At 51.1% G+C, this 19704-nt stretch overlaps 1 protein-coding gene across 16 annotated transcripts in view; it reads left to right on the top strand.

Annotated features, from left to right (window-relative positions):
- Nucleotides 1–1077: 1077 nt before the first annotated feature.
- IVD (isovaleryl-CoA dehydrogenase) overlaps nt 1078–19704 on the top strand; it is a 31763-nt gene continuing 13136 nt past the window's right edge. For 7 of the 16 annotated variants that reach the window (XR_010120752.1, XR_010120751.1, XM_063639145.1 and 4 more), the window contains exons 1-11: nt 1078–1458; nt 3099–3188; nt 3402–3453; nt 6078–6247; nt 6709–6802; nt 7004–7140; nt 8748–8844; nt 10631–10724; nt 11141–11222; nt 11818–11922; nt 12030–12102. Coding sequence is in view for 13 of the 16 variants with exons in the window: in XM_063639145.1 (XP_063495215.1) it covers nt 1315–1458; nt 3099–3188; nt 3402–3453; nt 6078–6247; nt 6709–6802; nt 7004–7140; nt 8748–8844; nt 10631–10724; nt 11141–11222; nt 11818–11922; nt 12030–12102 (1138 nt within the window). In the remaining 3 variants the exon portion in view is untranslated. The other 9 variants (XM_063639147.1, XM_063639151.1, XM_055278713.2 and 6 more) reach the window with 8 other exon arrangements.

Consider the following 19704-nt stretch of genomic DNA (forward strand, 5'->3'; position numbering starts at 1 on the left):
TACAGGCATGAGCCACCACGCCCAGCCTATTTAATACATCTTATTTAATATATAGTATAATACGTAAATATGTACTATTTAATATTTAACACATATTAAATACAAATGGTCCCCAACTTACAGTAGTTCAACTTAAGATTTTTCAACTTTACGATGGTGTGAAAGTGATAGACATTCAATAGAAACTGTACAATATTCAATAAATGAGATCTAACACTATCTTATAAAATATGTTTTGTGTTACATGATTGTGCCCAGTTATAAGCTATTATAAGTGTTCTAAGTACGTTTAATATCTGCTAGTCTAAGCTATGATGTTTGGTAGGTTAGGTGTTTTTTTTTTTGTTTTTTGTTTTGAGACGGAGTTTTGCTCTTGTTGCCCAGGCTGGAGTGCAATGACGCGATCTCAGCTCACCGCAACCTCCACCTCCCGGGTTCAAGCGATTCTCCTGCCTCAACCTCCTGAGTAGCTGGGATTACAGGCACGCGCCACCACGCCCGGCTAATTTTTGCATTTGTAGTACAGACAGGATTTCTCCATGTTGGCCAGGCTGGTCTCAAACTCTCGGCCTCAGGTGACTCGCCCGCCTCGGCCTCCCAAAATGCTGGGATTACAGGCGTGAGCCATCATGCCCGGCCTAGGTGTATTTTTAAAGTGCATTTTTGACTTACAATATTTTCCATTTATGATGGGTTTATCGAGAAGTAACCTCACTGTAAATCGAGGCGCATCTCCAATCTAGAAGGCAGCTACTCCTTAATAACTCCTTTCCCATAAAACATGAATCTAAATCTACAAACCTTGTTATATAATAAAGCAAGATGTACTCAGTTATAATCAGTGTGCACATTAGAGCAAGCACTACTTTTCCGATCTTAATTATTCCAGAGATGCTTGACCAATTTACTGGGCACGTGGGCAGTTTTCTGATTGCTGTTTCCACACTCTGCTTTCCCACAGAGAGATTTCCGCAGTTAGGGGCTGCTATTTCAACGCAGGGAGATAAAAAGAAAAAAAAAACACTTCCTCTTCTACCCCCCTAAAAACACTCATCCTAGGGAGCACGCCAGCATTTCTAGCGCTCGGGGCAGGGCCACTCGGCCTGCGGCCTTTGCACTTGGCTGGAAGCTGGCAGGCGATCACGGTTGATTGGCTCGGGTGCGGTCCAAGGACAGCACCGCCTTCGGCGGGCCGCCTAGGATGATTGGCTGCTGCAGACCCACCCCCTTGCCGGTTTGCGGGGCGGCGAAGCCTGGATTGGTGGAGCTAAGAGCTGGCTCAGTTGCAGCGCTGGCTCTTCGTGCAGAGCAGAGATGGCGACTGCGACTCGGCTGCTGGGGTGGCGTGTGGTGAGCTGGAGGCTGCGGCCGCCGCTTGCCGGCTTCGTTTCCCAGCGGGCCCACTCGCTTTTGCCCGTGGACGATGCAATCAACGGGCTAAGCGAGGAGCAGAGGCAGGTGAGGAGACTGACCCCCTTCCTGGCCCAAAGGCCTCCTTCCTGCCTGGTCCCCGTCGGCCTAGCGCCCACCCAGCCTTGGCTTTTGCCCGTGGGTCGTTGGGAGCGCCAGCGCCGGGGCGGGACGCGGGGCCTCCGACCTCGGGCCCAGTCCTCTGACCTCAGCCTCACGTCTGTGGAGTGAAGATTTGAGACTGGGACAGTACTGCTGGAAGTAGAGAGGAGGAGTCGAGGCTGGGAGAGCTCCTGGGAGACTGATGGTGTTTTGGTGGAGGATTGGCAGGCTACTTACCGCTTGTGGCACAAGGGCCCTCAATCTGTATGTAGTTCACTTACACCTGAACAGTCTGATGTATGCTTCTCACACCTGGGTGATCATCGTAATTACCAGGGAGTCTTTTTTGTATAAACAGTTTGGGGGTTTTAAAAAGCCACAGTGAGCTCTCCTGTCGCTCTTCAGCCCATTGGGTCAAAACACAAAAGTTGAACAAGTACTTGAAAGAAATAGTTGGAGGCCAGGCCCCGGGGCTCACACCTGTAATCCCAGCACTTTGGGAGGCCGAGGTGGAAGGATTGAGCTCAGGGGTTTGAGATCAGCCTGAGCAACATAGCCAGACCCCCATCTCATAAAAAATAGAAAAGAAGACGAAGAAGTATTTACAAATGGAGCAGAACCAGAGTCCTTCCTGAGGCTTCACGTGGAGGCTGGATGGAGTTGGCAGAGGTATGAGCCTTCCAGCAACTCCGTAGTTTATGTTTATAGCCAGCGAGCGCTCAGAGCTTCCGTGAACCACCTCAGGCGGAAAGGGTTCAATCCCTGTTCTCAAGCTTTCCTGGCAAAAGGAGTTTCTTTCTTTTTTTTTTTTGTTTGTTTGTTTGTTTGTTTGAGACGGAGTTTAACCCTTGCTGCCCGGGCTAGAGTGTAATGGCGCTATCTCCACTCACCACAACGTCCGCCTCCTGGGTTCAAGTGATTCTCCTGCCTCAGCCTCCCAGGTAGCTGGGATTACAGGCATGCACCACCACTCCCGGCTAATTTTGTATTTTTAGTAGAGACAGAGTTTCTCCATGTTGGTCAGGCTGGTCTCAAACTCCCAACCTCAGGTGATCCTCCTGCCTCGGCCTCCTAAAGTGCTCGGATTACAGGCATGAGCCACCATGCCCAGCCGCCAAGAGGAATTTCTAATCTCTTTGGGTAATTAGACCCTTTTAGCCAAAGGTTCAGGGGCTTGAAAGAGCCTGACAACTGTTGAGATCTGGAGTCTGCCTGGAATGCAGTTGGAGCACAGAGGGTGGGAGGAGGGAAGGTGCTGGGGAAGCTAGGAGAGTCAGCTGGGGTCAGCTCCTGCAGGGCCTAGTAGGCCTGGGTGAGAAGCTTGTGTTTTATTCTAAGTACAGTGGAAACCAATGGAATGATTTTTATGTAGGGTGTGACGTTTTAAAAATTACCATCAAGCTGTCTAGGCTGGAGACCTTAAGAAAGAGGGGTGAAGATCATCTCTGAGGAGGCATAAACTACTGAGGCCTCTCAGTTTCAGTCCGATGCTGTTTGGGGAAGTTACTTGTGGCCTTTTCTCTTGAATGTGCCTGGGTAGTGGAGACACTGTCTGCAGTGGCATCTGTTTACCTGTCTTCTATTAGCTTCGTCAGACCATGGCTAAGTTCCTTCAGGAGCACCTGGCCCCCAAGGCCCAGGAGATTGATCGCAGCAACGAGTTCAAGAACCTGCGAGTGAGTTGGGAGGCCCGGGCAGTGGGGGGCAGTCAGGGAGTGGGGCTGAGCTGCACTGCTACCTGGAAGAGCTCACACAGTTTTCTGGTAAATGAAGCCTCCCTAAGAATGCAGCCCCTCTCTCTGAAGTGTCTGGGTCTCATTGTTCCAGCCACATGTGACTGGCTGCCTTCCCCTCAACACTCATTCCACTCCACTCCATTCTGTTGGCAGGAATTTTGGAAGCAGCTGGGGGACCTGGGCGTATTGGGCATCACAGCCCCTGGTGAGTATGGTGTCTTTCCCTAAAAAGAACTTTTCTTATGTGCCCTTTAAAACAGTTCCCAAAAGAAGCAGGAAGGGAAGGGAAAGATTGTGCTTAAAGAAACCCAGAACTGCATCTGTGAAAGCACCCATTGATTGTCAGTCCAGAGAACAGGACACTCTTCTATTTTATTAGACAGTGATGTGGAGAAGGCAGAGGGATTAATTAGGTCATTGTGGCTCACTTGGATCAGGATCACTCCAACTCTTGAACTCTGCATACTTAATAGGCTCACCCAGGTGATTTGGGAAGTTTAGAAAACTCTGGATCAAGTGGTTGTCTTCATAGTACCTCAGTCTTACTGCTTCCCCTAATCCCTATAAGCTTTGTCATACCGGTGGCCTCTCAGCAGGAACACTCTGGGTAGGTGTGTCCCTGCAGGGACTGCCTGTGTCCTCTTCTGCTTAAACCTTGGAGCTCATTTGGGAGCAGATGGCAGGGGGAGTAGGGTGGGGGGTGGGCAGGGGAGAGAGATGTCTATCTGGGCTTCCAGATGAGGTGGCCAGATGATGTGTTTAACAGGCTGTCCGGAGGGAGAAGGCAGGGAGCTGGCAGGCTCTGGTTTGGATATTATTAACCTGTGAAAGAGGCCCAGACTGGCTTGCAGTGCCCGGTAAAGAGATGAGCCTAGGCCAGGCGTGGTTGCTTACGCCTGTAATCCCAGCACTTTGGGAGGCCGAGGCAGGCGGATCACCTGAGGTCGTGAGTTCGAGACCAGCCTGACCAACATGGAGAAACTCCGTCTCTACTAAAAATACAAAATTAGCTGGGCGTGGTGGTACATCCCTGTAATCCCAGCTACTCGGGAGGCTGAGGCAGGAGAATTGCTTGAACCTGGGAGGCGGAGGTTGCAGTGAGCTGAGATCGTGCCACTGCACTCCAGCCTGGGCAACAGAGCGAAACTCCGTTTCAAAAAAAAAAAAAGCCCAACCTGCTTGGGCCTGTATTCACTCTGGGCATGAGAGTATGAGTGGAACCCAATATACTTCTCCTTACATCCTAGAAAGTTATATCACCTTTCATAAAATGAAACCACTTAAAGATTAATTGAAACTATCTTAATGTAAAAGCATGGGGGAAAGGCTGCTGGGCACTCCTAAGCAAGACTCTCCTATTGTGTTTTGGGGGGTTATGTACCCCACTCCCTGCAGACAATATGCTTCTGAATCAGATTGTATTTTACGGAAGAAAGAGGCAGTTAGAAATCAGATGAAAATGGCCAGGTGTGGTAGTGGGCTCCTGTACTCCGAGCGACTTGGGAGGCCAAGGCAGGAGGATCGCTTGAGCCCAGGAGTTCAAGGCTGCAGTGAGCCATGATTACACCATTGCACCCCAGCCTGGACAAGAGAGTGAGAGCCCGCCTTTTGAAAAAAAAAAAGAAAAGAAATCAGATGAAAACTCAAGGGAACCTGAAAAAGAAAGCTGGTTACAAGTTCTGGTTTCTGCATGATGTCATGGTGGCTGTTTCTAATATCACCTGCCTTCAGGCTTTCCTTCCTGCAGTTGTAGGGGCAGGTCAAGGTTTCCTTAGAGCCTAGGACGAGCCTGACTTATTAGTCAGAGTGAACATGTGTATAGGACCTTGCTAGGCTTGACCCAATCAGCAGGGCTGGGGGTGGTATCAGGTGACTCAGCCACTTTGAGTTTGGATCTGCTGCCAAGGAAAAACCATATATTTTATGAGGAGTTCTGAAATTCTCTGACAGCATCTCATCTGCCCTCTGCTGCACAGCTAACCTCAAAACTGTCCCTGAGGCTGTGGCTCTCCTGTCACCAGTCCTCCAGTCCTGCTTCTTTCTTTCTTTTTTTTTTTTTTGAGACAGAGTCTCACTCTGTCACCCAGGCTGGAGTGCAGTGGCGTGATCTCGGCTCACTGCAAGCTCCACCTCTCGGGTTCACGCCATTCTCCTGCCTCAGCCTCCTGAGTAGCTGGGACTACAGGCGCCTGCTACCATGCCCGGCTAATTTTTTGTATTTTTAGTAGAGACGAGGTTTCACCGTGTTAGCCAGGATGGGCTTGATCTCCTGACCTCGTGATCTGCCCGCCTCGGCCTCCCAAAGTGCTGGGATTACAGGCGTGAGCCCCACGCCCGGCCTCCAGCCCTGCTTCTTTGGGTTCAGCCCTATGCTATAAAATCTCACCTTCCTTAGGCCTTTTGCAGACACATCACATCCTCTGGCTTTGTATCTGTTCTTGGTGCTTTGGACACCACCTCCACCCCAATGCCTTTGTTTTTCTCCAGGCCCTCTTCCTTCATTTATTCATCTGCCTCTGCATTTCTGTAACTTTCTGAGTAGTGGATGCTCAGGTTGTTCACATATCTTCATCAAGAAGTCTGTCTGGGATAAAGCAGGAGTTGCAATGATTGCCTTCTGCATCACCCCTCAGCTGACAAGCACCAGCAGGCAAAACCAGTCCAGTGAGCTTGTAAGCAGGTCTGTGGCATCAGCTTATTCTTGTTGCTAGAGAGAATTTGGAATAGGTGCTACAAGGTGCTTCCCTTCTGCCATCAAATGTAAGATTCTTAATGTCCCGATTTAATCTGGGCTGCCTTTTCCACTCCCTTGTACCACACCACTCACAGTTCAGTATGGCGGCTCCGGCCTGGGCTACCTGGAGCATGTGCTGGTGATGGAGGAGATATCCCGAGCTTCTGGAGCAGTGGGGCTCAGTTACGGTGCCCACTCCAACCTCTGCATCAACCAGCTTGTACGCAATGGGAATGAGGCCCAGAAAGAGAAGTATCTCCCGAAGGTGAGGAAATGGAAATGTAATACACGCTAATCTCACAGTGCAACCACCAACTATAAGATAACCTCTCCCCTTGGGGGGCAGTCAGACCTGCTTTCTGTAGCATGCTGCCATGAACCAAATGTAGTTAGGAAGAGGCCATGGATTGCTTTAAAATACTTGAGCCAAAAATAATAAAAATAGGACCAGAACTCTTGCACTGAACAACAGACAGACAACATTTGAAGAGAACTCTAAGAAATGGAAGAGTAGGACTAGCTTCCTTTGCAAAGGGAATGGAAAAAGGAGAGGCATTTTCAGCCTTGTAGCCATTGGGCTTAGAAGAGACTTCTAGGACTTTACCGATACCCTGGTCTGAGAGCGAAGTTTGAAGGGGTGTAATGTGGACGGAAGAAGCAGTACCAGTGAGCTGCTCTAGGGTACTCTGAGCTTGTAACAAGGCCTGTTGGGGGTTTTCCTTGCAGCTGATCAGTGGTGAGTACATCGGAGCCCTGGCCATGAGTGAGCCCAATGCAGGCTCTGACGTTGTCTCTATGAAGCTCAAAGCGGAAAAGAAAGGTGAGGCCACTCTCAACTTGGGAGCCAAATTGGGCAGAGGTACAGACATTATCAGGGTGAGGGAGCAACAATTGGGGGTGGCCCCTGCTGGGTTTCCAGAACTTTCTCAGAGGTGGACAGCTTCTTGCTCAGCAGAAGGTCTATGGCCTGGCTGAGACAGGCCAAGATGGCTTCAGCAAATAGCCAACATCCTGCCCTTAGGAAATCACTACATCCTGAATGGCAACAAGTTCTGGATCACTAATGGCCCTGATGCTGACGTCCTGATTGTCTATGCCAAGACAGATCTGGCTGCTGTGCCAGCTTCTCGGGGCATCACAGCCTTCATTGTGGAGAAGGTGAGTATAGGTGGGTGCAGGGCCAGGGAGGCTTCTGCCTCCTAACAATCGTACCAGAGATAGCCCCTTCACTGATCTCAAATGGAATCAGTGTTGTGTGCTCTGCAAGGCCCCCAGAGGTAGGGGTGAGGCAGAGAGCAGACTGCAAGGAGGGTGACCAAAAGTCCAGGAAGTCCAGGGCGGATGGGTCACTTCTGAAGATGGTAGAGCCGTCCTCAGCACCAGGCCACACAAAGAGGTCTAGAAAGGGGAGGACTGAAAGGTCGGGACGTGACAGTCAGGGTACCCTTGGTGGACCTGATGAGTATGGCCGTGGGAGACTGAGGTGTGGGTGGGATACAAGTGGAGACTGCCCCTGCAACAGCCTTGACAACAGAAATAAGAAGGAAGCAGAGCAGGAGTTCAAATGAAAAGTTAGGAGTTTGGGTTTGTTTTTAGAAATGAGAGAACTGGGCTGGGCGCGGTGGCTCACGCTTGTAATCCCAGCACTTTGGGAGGCCGAGGCGGGCGGATCCCGAGGTCAGGAGATCGAGACCACGGTGAAACCCCGTCTCTACTAAAAATACAAAAAATTAGCCGGGCGTGGTGGCGGGCGCCTGTAGTCCCAGCTACTCGGAGAGGCTGAGGCAGGAGAATGGCGTGAACCCGGGAGGCGGGGCTTGCAGTGAGCCGAGATCGCGCCACTGCACTCCAGCCTGGGTGACAGAGCGAGACTCCGTCTCAAAAAAAAAAAAAAAAAAAAAAAAGAAATGAGAGAACTGAGCAGATTTTTTGGTCAGAAGGAAAAAAAAGGGAAGAAAAAAGAAAATAGAGGGAGAAATTGAAAAGTGTGGGAATGAGTGGGCAGAACACAATGGTGAGTGGGGGCAGGAGAGAGAAGGATGGGTTACAGCTGATGGTGCAGGAACCACCTGCCTAATGATCATGAGGAGGAAGCCAGGGGCCCTCTGAAGGCTGGGGCCACAGGTCGGGGAGTTGGCAGAGAGTTTCATGAGCGAGCATTGTAAAGGTTTGCGGTACCCTCCATAGAGAGGGGGAAAGTAGCTGTCTAGGGTTGGAGCAGTAGGGGCCTGGCTGACATGGGAAATCTCCAGGTTGCGTGACGCCACCCTTATTACGGGCTGAAGGCAGCATGTGCCAGCACTTTGCTGGGCACTTGCCAAAACATGCTGCAACCCAGTAGTCCAGGTCAAAGCACAGAGGGCTCAGTTCAGCCCTAGTAGGATCCCTTTGGGTATAGACAGGAGAACAACAGAGGATAAGGGAATTGACTGGGCTGGTGACAGTGTCTTGGAAGTAATGTCCCCTGGGGGAGGTAAATAAGGCCAGGGGGGTCAGGAGGGCTCAGGGAACTGAGCATATCATTGAGAAAGAACTGTCCCCGTGAGAACTGGGGAGAACACAAGCTAGTGGCAGAGGAGGCTGGGATCAATCTGGGGCGTTAGCACCGGAAGGTCCCGGGGGGAGCATGGGACTAGGATGCTGCCATGCTGTGCAGGTACAGGGACTCAATAGGAAGGTGGGTGCCTTCTTCCCAGGGGCCTTTTCTTTACGAGGCCCCCTTGGAGCTAATCTGTAACCAGGGCCACCTTTTGTTTCCTGTAAAGGGTATGCCTGGCTTTAGCACCTCTAAGAAGCTGGACAAGCTAGGGATGAGGGGCTCTAACACCTGTGAGCTAATCTTTGAAGACTGCAAGGTTCCTGGTAAGTAGCACCGAGAATTGGGGAGCCCCTCTCCTGACCCCCTTCCAGGCTGATCTGGCTGTTCTCAAGTTGAGAAAGCCTCTGGGTTAGAGAGGCTTGGCATTGTTAGTGCTTCAGTGACACGTGGCTAGGCTGTGAGCTGGGGCTGCTGGACAGCGCTCCTTCCTGGCCAGGGCCCTGCAGCGGCATGCCTGACTGGCATCACACACTCCACGTAGGGTCTGTACTCAGTAGCCGGAGGAGAAGGGTCAGACCTACCCTTTCCCACTGATGTCCTTCAGTCTTCCTGTACTTTCACCCATCCACTGCATGTGAGTAACTCATTAACTCACGTTTTTGTAAAATATTTTAAAAATGAGTTATTCATTTTTAGCATTAATGATACTAAGAAAAAAACAAAACATCTGAATCCACTGATGGAAGCCAGACTCAGTAGAGAGAAGGCAGTTCTGTTTGAGTCTGAGTATTTTCTCCCCCGAGGTGTAACTGAAATGTGACATGGTGGAGCACTGTGGGAGAGCCAGCACAGCCATCATGTACTAACCAGACCAGGGGCATGGATTTGTTGTTTGGGTTTTTTTTTTTTTTTTTTTTTTTTTTGAGAAGGAGTCTTGGCTCTGTCGCCCAGGCTAGAGTGCAGTGGCGTGATCTCAGCTCACGGCAGCCTCCACCTCCTGGGTTCCAGTGATTCTCCTGCCTCAGCCTCCCGAGTAGCTGGGATTACAGGCATGCGCCACCCTGCCCAGCTAATTTTTTTTGTTGTTTTTTTTTTGAGATGGAGTGTCGCTCTTGTTGCCCAGGGCTGGAGTGCAATGGTGCGATCTCGGCTCACTGCAACCTCCTCCCCCTGGGTTCAAGTGATTCTCCTGTCTTAGCCTTCTGAGTAGCTGGGATAACAGGCACACACCGCCCAGCTAATTTTGTATTTTTAGTAGAGAGACAGATGGGGTTTCACCATGTTGGCCAGGCTGCTCTCGAACTCCTGACCTCAGGTGCTCCACCTGTCTCAGCCTCCCAAAGTGCCAGGATTATAGGCCTGAGCCACCGTGCGTGGCCAGGGGCATGGATTTGATCAACAGTTAGGTTTGCTGTCTGCCTCAGCCATATACCATGCCTATCACCGACAGCCCAAAAAAGTGTGCTTTAATTACAGGGAGCATCCAGGGAGGGGCAGCTGTGCAGCTCCTTCTTTGTTGACAGGAAAAAATTCAGCTAGCATTAAAGGTAGGTCAGTAGTGTCAACTCGTTTTCCTGCCCACACCTCCCAAGGCCATCCAGTCTCCTGGCTTTACTGGGTGGAGAGGTGCTCAGCAGCTTCTGTCACTAGCTCTGAATGGCCTGTCTCCTGGACAAAGAAGCTTTCATGGACTACCCTGCAGGGAGGTGACATTGGACCAGAGCTGACTCCACCTGGGGGAAAGAGTAATTCTCTGGGTTCTTTATAGGTGCCTGCGTAGAAAGAGTCAGGGAGGGATTGGGTGACTTCTAGACCAATTAACTTTTCTTCTTTCCCATCCAAGGGAGTCCAGAGAGGGAAGGGAAAGATCTAACAACCCTGGGCTTTGTGGTTGGCCTCGTGGATGGGGTGGGAGTCCTGGCGGCTCCACTTCTGACTGGAAGGGGTTCACTTGATCCTTTTCTTTCACCTGGAACCTTAGTTGAATAAAGGTCAAGTGACATATTTTAGTGCCTTACTTGAGAGCCATGTTTCCAAATCTAGTACCTTTGATAAAAGTGAGGAGGCTGTGGACAGCTCTCTCCCTCTGACCAGCACTTACCCTGGCAGCTGCCAACATCCTGGGCCGTGAGAATAAGGGTGTCTATGTGCTGATGACTGGGCTGGACCTGGAGCGGCTGGTGCTGGCTGGGGGGCCTCTCGGGTAAGTGTGAGGCTTGGGGGAAGCTGGGCTCTGTCGGCCTCTTTGGCAGGTGACCCACCATGAGCAGCAGCAGCCTTCCCCTTGCGGGGCCAAAGGGAGCTGCCTCCTGGCCCTGCACTCTCCTGGGAGACAAAAGGAACCTCCTCCTCCCATGTTGGATTTCTTCCCACAGCAGGGAAATATCATTAAGTAACAGACAAAAGGCCTGAGGAGCAGGGTGGCTTACTCGGCTGTGAAACGACACCTGGGCTGTCACGCCCCTGCACCTCTGGTCAATCAGTGCCATAACTGTGGCAAGACTTTCTGAGGTTGCTTTTCTCCTCCCTGGGATTCTGGCCTTCGCACGCTAGCATTTTGCCACCACACCCGGTGGTGGGATGAGGAGGTGCCCACGGGGCCTTTCTCCTTTCTGACAGGCTCATGCAAGCGGTCCTGGACCACACCATTCCCTACCTGCACGTGAGGGAAGCCTTTGGCCAGAAGATCGGCCACTTCCAGGTGAGCCAAGTGCTTTTGCTGACATGTACACTTCGACTGGGCTAAAGTTTTCTTTGAAAAGAGAGGAAGTGAGGTGGGCACCGTGGATGTTTACTGTCTCCTCTAGCAAATTGAACTTGACTGCTTGGAATGCAGTCTTCCTCAGCATGCAGCCTGGCTCTGGAAGTCATCAGGAAGTTCATCACATTGCCACCTCGGTTCCTGTGTGAGGTGGATGAACTAGGCATTGTAAGGTTGGAGAGCAAAGCGTGCAGGTTGTGGGGGCAGAAGGGAAAGAGGTTGGTATTTGTAGTTAGACCTTCTGGTCCGAAGAAGCTGCTGGAAGGTAATAAGCGTTGGAGTAAATGGTGCCTTGGGAGCCATGCCTTTCGGAGGCAGTGATGGCTACTTCAGGGTGTAATGCGGGCTGTGGAACAGCCACACTCGGGCCCTAACTCCCACACCTGCCTCCATCTCCATCATCCTGGGTAAATCCCATCTCCTCTCCATGCCCCTGCTTCCTCATCCTTGGCTGTCTTGTTGCTGTTGCTGACCTGCTTTTGGTAACTGGGAGAGTGTTCCAGCATGTTGACCTGTGACATCCCTTTGTGCCCAGTTGATGCAGGGGAAGATGGCTGACATGTACACCCGCCTCATGGCGTGTCGGCAGTATGTCTACAATGTCGCCAAGGCCTGCGATGAGGGCCACTGCACTGCTAAGGTGAGGGCCAGCCTCAGTCGGGGAGAGGCGGTGGCAGTGGGCCAGCTGCTGGGACTTGCTGTCTGTGTGCCTCACAGGGCCCTGCTGACCCGAGCTTCCTCCCGTAGGACTGTGCAGGTGTGATTCTTTACTCAGCTGAGTGTGCCACACAGGTAGCCCTGGATGGCATTCAATGTTTTGGTGAGTGATCCCCACTTCCCACTCCTAGGGCTCCCTCACTCCTGGGGCCTGTGGCTACTTCAGAAAGCTGTTTCGGGGCGGGTGTGGTGACTCACACCTATAATCCCAGCACTTTGGGAGGCTGAGGTGGGCGGATCACCTGAAGTCAGGAGTTCAAGACCAGCCTGGCCAACATGGTGAAACCCCATGCTGGGCGTGATGGTGCACGCCTGTAATCCCAGCTACTTGGGAGGCTGAGGCAGGAGAATCGCTTGAACCCGGGAGGCAGAGGTTGCAGTGAACCAAGATTGCACCATTGCACTCCAGCCTAGGTGACAGAGCGAGAGGCTATCTCAAAAAAAAAAAAAAAGAAGAAAGCAGTTTCCTTTCCACTCCTCACTATGTGCTTATGCTAGGCCCAGCTGAGCTGGGACCTTCGGACTCTTTCTGTTGCAGTTACAAGGAGGAAATGGAAAGCAAATGAGAAAACTGCTAGATGCCAGGAGTTGCTGCTGCCTTTGGCAACACCCCCCTCTCATCCTCCCTGCCTCATAGACTCTAGGAAATGGGAAAGGGAGATGTCTCAGAGGTAGACCAGCCTTGTTTCCATGCTGTGCGGTGGTTAAGAGCACAGACTCGAGCCGAGCAGCTGAGGTTTGAATCCTTGAGCTGCTATGTGGGCGTCCTCTCATCCCCATTTGCCATGCCTGTCAGTGGCACCCCTCTTTCTTTGGTAACCTTAGCATTCTGGGTGGCCTTTCAGCCGCAACCTCTTGCCCACCCTACCCCCAACAAGGTACAGTAGTCCCCTCTTCTCCTCGGCTTTGCTTTCCACAGTTTCAGTTAGTGTGGTCAACCAAGGTCCAACTATACTAAATGGGTCTGGGTACAGTGGCTCACACCAATAATCCCAGCACTTTGGGAGGCTGAGACGGGCGGATCACCTGAGGTCAGGAGTTTGAGACCATCCTGGCCAACATGGTGAAACCCCATCTCTCCTAAAAATATAAAAATTAACCAGGCGTGGTGATGCATGCCTGTAATCCCAGCTACTTGGGAGGCTGAGGCAGGAGAATTGCTGGAACTCGGGAGGCAGAGGTTGCAGTGAGCTGAGATCACACCCTTGCACTCCAGCCTGGGTGACAGAGCGAGATTCCATCTCAAAAAAAAAAAAAAAAAAAAAAAATGTGTGGCTGGGCACAGTGGCTCACACCTGTAATTCCAGCTGTTTAGGAGGCTGAGGCCGGTGAATCACCTGAAATCAGGAGTTCGAGACCAGCCTGGCCAACGTGGTGAAACCCCCTCTCTACTAAAAATACAAAAAAAAAAAAATTAGCCAAATGTGGTGGCGGGAGCCTGTAATCCCAGCTATTTGGAAGGCTGAGGCTGGAGAATCGCTTGAACCCAGGAGGCAGAGGTTGCAGTGACCAGAGATCGCACCATTGCATTCCAGCCTGAGTGACAAGAGTGAAACTCCGTCTCGGGGAAAAAAAAAAAAAAAAAAAAAAGGCCAGGCACGGTGGCTCACGCCTATAACCCCAGCACTTTGGGAGGCCGAGGCAGGTGGATCACCTGAGGTCAGGAGTTCGAGACCAGCCTGACCAACATGGTGAAACCCCATCTCTACTAAAAATACAAAAATTAGCCAGGTGCGGTGGTGCGCGCCTGTAATGCCAGCTACTCAGGAGGCTGAGGCAGGAGAATCACTCGAACCTTGGAGGCGGAGGTTGCAGAGAGCCAAGATCGTGCCACTGCACTCCAGCCTAGGTGACAGGCATGACTCCTTCTCAAAAAAAAAAAAAAAAGCTAAATGGAAATTTCTAGAAATAAACAGTTCATAAGTTTAAAATCCACGCCATCCTGAATAGCTTGATGAAGTGTTGTGCCATGCTGCTCTGTCATGTTTGGTACATGAATCGTCCCTTTGTGCAGCCTATCTGTGCTATGTGGGCTACCTGCCCGTTAGTAGTCACCTAGGGTATCCAATCAGCTGTCCTGGTATCAGAGTGCCTGTGTTCAAGTAACTCTTATTATTTTACTCAGTGGCCCCAAATTGCAAGAGTAGTGATGCTGGCATGTCATAATAGTTCTATTTTAGTATTTGTTATTATTGTTGATCTCTTACTGTGCCTAACTCATAAATTAAACTTTCTCATAAGTATGTATGTATAGGGAAAAAAAACAACATATATATGGGGTTTGGTACTATCTACGGTTTCAGGCATCCACTGGGGTCTTGGAATGTATCCCCCAAGGATAAGGAAGGACTAGTGTATTCCCCACACCCCTCCCTCTTGCTACCTTTTGCTGCTTTTCTTTAATCACCCTCTCCTCCTGTGGCCTGTTTCTATATACTTGGCATTCTGTTTGCTTTCTTTGTTTTGCCCACTGTCAATCACTTCCTTTCTTCTCTGCCCAAACCCTGGTTGCAGGTGGCAATGGCTACATCAATGACTTTCCCATGGGCCGCTTTCTTCGAGATGCCAAGCTGTATGAGATAGGGGCTGGGACCAGCGAGGTGAGGCGGCTGGTCATCGGCAGAGCCTTCAATGCAGACTTTCACTAGTCCTGAGACCCTTTTCTGCACCTAGTGGCCTTTCTTGGGAAGTAGAGATGTGGCAGCTCTCCCACCCTGCCCACAGCAGGCCCTCCTGCCCAGCTGCTCTTGTCAGCCCTCTGGCCTCTGGATGAGGTTAAGTTCTCCACAACAACTCCCAAGCATCATGGGCCTCACAGCAGGGCCTGTGCCACGACTAGTGTTCTGTGACTTAAAATGGACTCAGCAGGAAGCATATTGTCTGGGGATTGTTGGGACAGGTTTTGGTGACTCTGTGCCCTTGCTCTCTAACTTCTGAGCCCACCTTCCAGGGTAGGCACCTGGGGGCATGCAGGTACCCACCTCTTTCTTTTGGGTGAGCCTCTGGCAGGGAGATCTCTCTGCTCAAGCACAGCAGAATCATGGCCCCTCTCCATGAATTGGAACTTGGTACAGATTAAGTATCCCTAATCCTGAAATCTGAAACACTCTGGTTCCAAGCATTTTGGATAAGGCAAATTCAACTTGCAGTCTCTTTTCTGGGGGAAAAAAATAATAAACCTAGCCTAGCCAGGCGTGGTGGCTCACGCTTGTAATCCCAGCAGTTCAGGAGGCCAAGGTGGGTGGATCACCTGAGGTCAAGAGTTCAAGACCAGCCTGGCCAACATGTGGAACCCTCGTCTCAACCAAAAATAGAAAAAATTTAGTTGGGCATGGTGGTGGGAGCCTGTAATCCCAGCTACTTCAGGAGGCTGAGGCAGGAGAATCACTTGAACCCAGGAGGCGGAGGTTGCAGTGAGCTGAGATTGTGCCATTGCACTCCAGCCTGGGCGACAAGAGCAAAACTCTTCAAAAAACAAAACAAAACAAAACAAAAAACCTGGCCCTTGCTTCTTCCAGTTTCTAGAGGTATCAGCTTCTAGCAGCTTATGAACACATACGCTTGCTTGGCCAGGCAGGGTGGTGTGTGCCTGTAATGCCAGCACTTTGGGAGGCCCAGGCAGGAAAATCACTTGAGCCCAGGAGTTCAAGGCTGTAGTGAGCTATGATGATACCACTGTACTCCAGCCTGAGCAACAGACTGAGACCCTGTCTCTAAAAATAAAAATAAATGATGGCTGGGTGCCATGGCACATGTCTGTAATCCCAGCACTTTGGGAGGCCAAGGCAGGTGGATCACTTGCACTCAGGAGTTCCAGACCAGCCTGGCCAACATGGTGAAACCCCATCTCTACTAAAAATACAAAAATTAGCCAGGGGTGGTGGTGCACGTCTGTAATCCCAGCTACTCAGGAGGCTGAGGCAGAGAATTGCTTGAACCCGGGAGGCGGAGTTTGCAGTGAGCCAAGATCACACCACTGCACTCCAACTTGCGCGACAGAGCAAGACTCTGTCTCAAAAAATAATAGGCCGGGCGTGGTGGCTCATGTCTGTAATCCCAGCACTTTGGGAGGCCGAGGCGGGCAAATCACAAGGTCAGGAGTTCAAGACCAGCCTGACGACCAACATGGTGAAACCTCGTCTCTACTAAAAATACAAAAATTAGCCGGGCCTGGTGGCGCACACCTGTAATCCCAGTTACTCAGGAGACTGAGGCAGGAGAATCGCTTGAACGCAGGAGGCGGAGGTGGCAGGAGCTGAGATTGCGCCATTGCACTCCAGCCTGGGCAACAGAGTGAGACTCTGTCTCAAAAAATAGTAATAAAATAAATGAACACACATGCTGCTAAGAGTCTGCAGTGGGGCAGAGCAGAGGACGGCATGCTTTTGTGTGCTACTGGAAGACTGGCTCCTCCTGTACAGCACCTCTGAGCCCTTGTGCACCGCCCTGCCACGGGCACCTTCCAGTCCTGGCCATGTGACCACCCACAGCTGACTGGGTAGCAGGCATAGGCCCTACCCAAGCAGGCCGGAGTTGGCTCGCCTGACTCCAGCTGAGGCTGCCTGTGTACATTTCTCCAGATACCCTATGGCTAATTTTGTTATAACTGCACAGTGGCTGCTGCCATTTTGTATTAAATATATTGTGAAACAAACCCATCTGCTTCTAAACCAGTGATTTTGGGGAGAAGCAATCTACTTGCCGCTGCTTCCTGTCTGGATCCAGCTTGTGTCCTTGGAGAGTGGCTGGTCCAGGTCCTATTCCTGTCCGCCAGCCCGTTCTTTCATGAGGGACAGGAAGGTAAAATCAGCCCTTAGGATAGAGGTCTCAGCCTCCCTTTCCCAGATCTCCCAGTGAGTTTTAACGGAAGCAGGGAGCCCAGAGTGCTAAGTTCTTACAGCCAGAAAGAAGCTTATAGATTTCTGAAAACCGCCCCTATGTTTTTAAAAAGATCAACACAATTTGACTTTCTCAAGGTCAAAACGAACTAGAATCCAGATCTGCTAGTGGGAAAAATGGAGGTGTTCTGAGAATTCCAGCTTTGGGCCCCACTGTACAACAGTCTGGATAGAGTGTGATCTGAGAAGGGAATGGGTCTGTGTTGTTCCACCCCTTCTGAGTTCCAAAAAGAGGGAACTGGTTTTCTTGGCTCTCAGCCCAGCAGCGCCTATCCTGGCTTTTGGTCCTGGCCTGCAGCCAAGTGCTGTTCCTAGCCTGAGGCTTGAGACAGGTGGGGTTAGCTCCTCACCAACCCCAGTTCAGTCCCATCCTGAGGGCAAGATCTTGGCCTCATAGGCAGTGCCTTTCACTTCCTTGTCTTGCTCCCTGCTGTGTTGGAGATGAATGTGATTAAAAGGGCCATCTTGCTGGCTTAATGTGTGGCTGGAGCGACCAGCCTGGAGACAATGTGGCAAAATGGGGTGCTTCATCCAGTCTGTCTAAGCCCTGTCGACTTGGGGAGGCGATTTCTTTCCTGATTCTGTATGTGAAGCAAAATAAATGTTTTAAAATTAAAAGCAAAAAACCAAAATGAACCATGCAGCCTGAGTGGTAAATGGAAGAACAAGGGGCACGTCTACTTTGGTTCTTGTGGGCGTGTTTGGTTGCCTGCATGCATTGGGCAAATCTGCAGCACCAGCTGCCAGCACTGCTCCTTCCTGCGGCTGGCTCTTATTCCACTCCAATTTTAGACAGGTCACACTATCAGGGCAGCTCGCTGCTGTTGATGCTGCCTGCCCTGTGGGAGGGCAACAGAACCCTGGGATGTTTTTTAAGCGTGGTCTGAGCACACCCCTCATCAGAATTTGGCAACCTGGAATAAATGCAGGTTCCTGGATCCTGCCCCAGACCTATTCACATCCCCAAGGGTGATTCTAGACAAGGCAATCTACAACCACCATCTGGGTCCTAGAGCAGGCTTCCCCAGGAGCCTAAGTCCTAATTCTAAATCCATATAATCTAGTGATAACAATCCCTTGCCCATGTAACCCTCTCAAGTCTGAGCTCCTTGATCTTTGCACAACCGAGTGCAGGAGGCAAGGTTTCGCGCAGGGCCCCCTTTCAGAAGACCGGTAAGGTGAGTTGCCCTCGGCAGGATGGGACCAGACCTGGTATAAACGCAGTGCGCGGTCTGGAAAGAGGTGCCCAGTCCCCTGCCTGCCGGGTGGGAGCTGGGACCTAAGACCCAGGTGGTCATCTGTCGCGACCCCCAGCCTAGGGGGCAGGTCCAGAGTCCTTCCTCTGACCCTCTCCCTCGAGGCAGCGCGCTTCTTGGAGCGCAGCACTGGCTCGCCAGACGCAGCTCGGGTGTCGCATGGAGCTCGCCTGACCCCTGCCGGCTGCCCGCGGGGTTGCAAACGCGCGGAGCCAGCCTATCTGGCCTTTGCCTGGGGTTCAAGGCCCCCAGTTTGGGATTTCAGGACTCAACGACGTTTTGTTTTAGCCAATAAGGACATTAAAGGGAAGAGGGGTTGGGGGAAGCCTATCCTCTATTACCATCATTTCATACAAGGCTTTTTTTTTTTTTTTTTTTGAGACGGAGTCTCGCTCTGTCGCCCAAGCTGGAGTGCAGTGGCGCGATCTTGGCTCACTGCAAGCTCCGCCTCCCGGGTTCACGCCATTCTCCTGCCTCAACCTCCCGAGTAGCTGGGACTACAGGCGCCCGCCACCATGCCCGGCTAATTTTTTGTATTTTTAGTAGAGACAGGGTTTCACCGTGTTAGCCAGGTTGGTCTCGATCTGCCGACCTCATGATCTGCCCGCCTCGGCCTCCCAAAGTGCTGGGATTACGGGCGTGAGCCACCGCGCCCGGCCGGCCTTTTTTTCTTTTTTTTAAGACGGAGTCTCATTTTGTCACCCAGGCTGGAGTGCAGTGGCGCGATCCCGGCTCACTGCAACCTCCGCATCTTGGGTTCAAGCGATTCTCGTGCCTTAGCCTCCCAAATAGCTGGGATTAGAGGCATGTGCCGCCATGCCTGACTAATTTTTGTATTTTTAGTAGAGACGGGGTTTCACCACGTTGGCCAGGCTGGTCTCAAAGCCCTGGCCTCAATTGATCCACTGGCCTTAGCCTCCCAAAATGCTGGGATTACAGGCATGAGCCACCGCACCCAGCTAGGCCAGGATTTTTTATTTATTTATTTATTTATTTTTGAGACAGGATCTCACTCTGTCATCCAGTGCAGTGGCGTGATCTCAGCTTACTGCAGCTTCGACCTCCCTGGCTCAAGAGATCCTCTGGCCTCAGCCCTCCCCCTTGCCACCCCCCCAACTCCCCAGTAGCTGGGACTAGAGGTGTGCACCACCATGCCAGACTAATTTTTGTATTTTTTGTAGAGCCGGGCTCTCACCATGTTGTCCAGGCTGGGCTCAACTCCTGGGCTCAAGCGATCCTCCCACCTCCACTTCCCAAAGTGTTGGGATTATAGGCATTGAGCCAGTGTACCCAGCCCTTAAATTTTTGCATATGCTTTATGTTCATGGTTTTAAAAAATACTACAGTTTTTAAAAGCTTATTTAAAAAAATAAAAGTCCCCTGTCCCTCCTATCCCCATTCCCACTCCCGGGACAAAACCACTTTTGAATCTTTAAGGGGCTTCTTTTGATAATTCACTTCATTCCTCTAAGTGACATGCTTACTTATTGATTTAATTGTAAGCACTTTTAAGGATAGTTTTTGTTTTTGTTTTTAAGACAGAATCTTGCA

The sequence above is a fragment of the Symphalangus syndactylus genome, chromosome 5, assembly GCF_028878055.3.
Source record: "Symphalangus syndactylus isolate Jambi chromosome 5, NHGRI_mSymSyn1-v2.1_pri, whole genome shotgun sequence".
Taxonomy (NCBI): Eukaryota; Metazoa; Chordata; class Mammalia; order Primates; family Hylobatidae; genus Symphalangus; species Symphalangus syndactylus.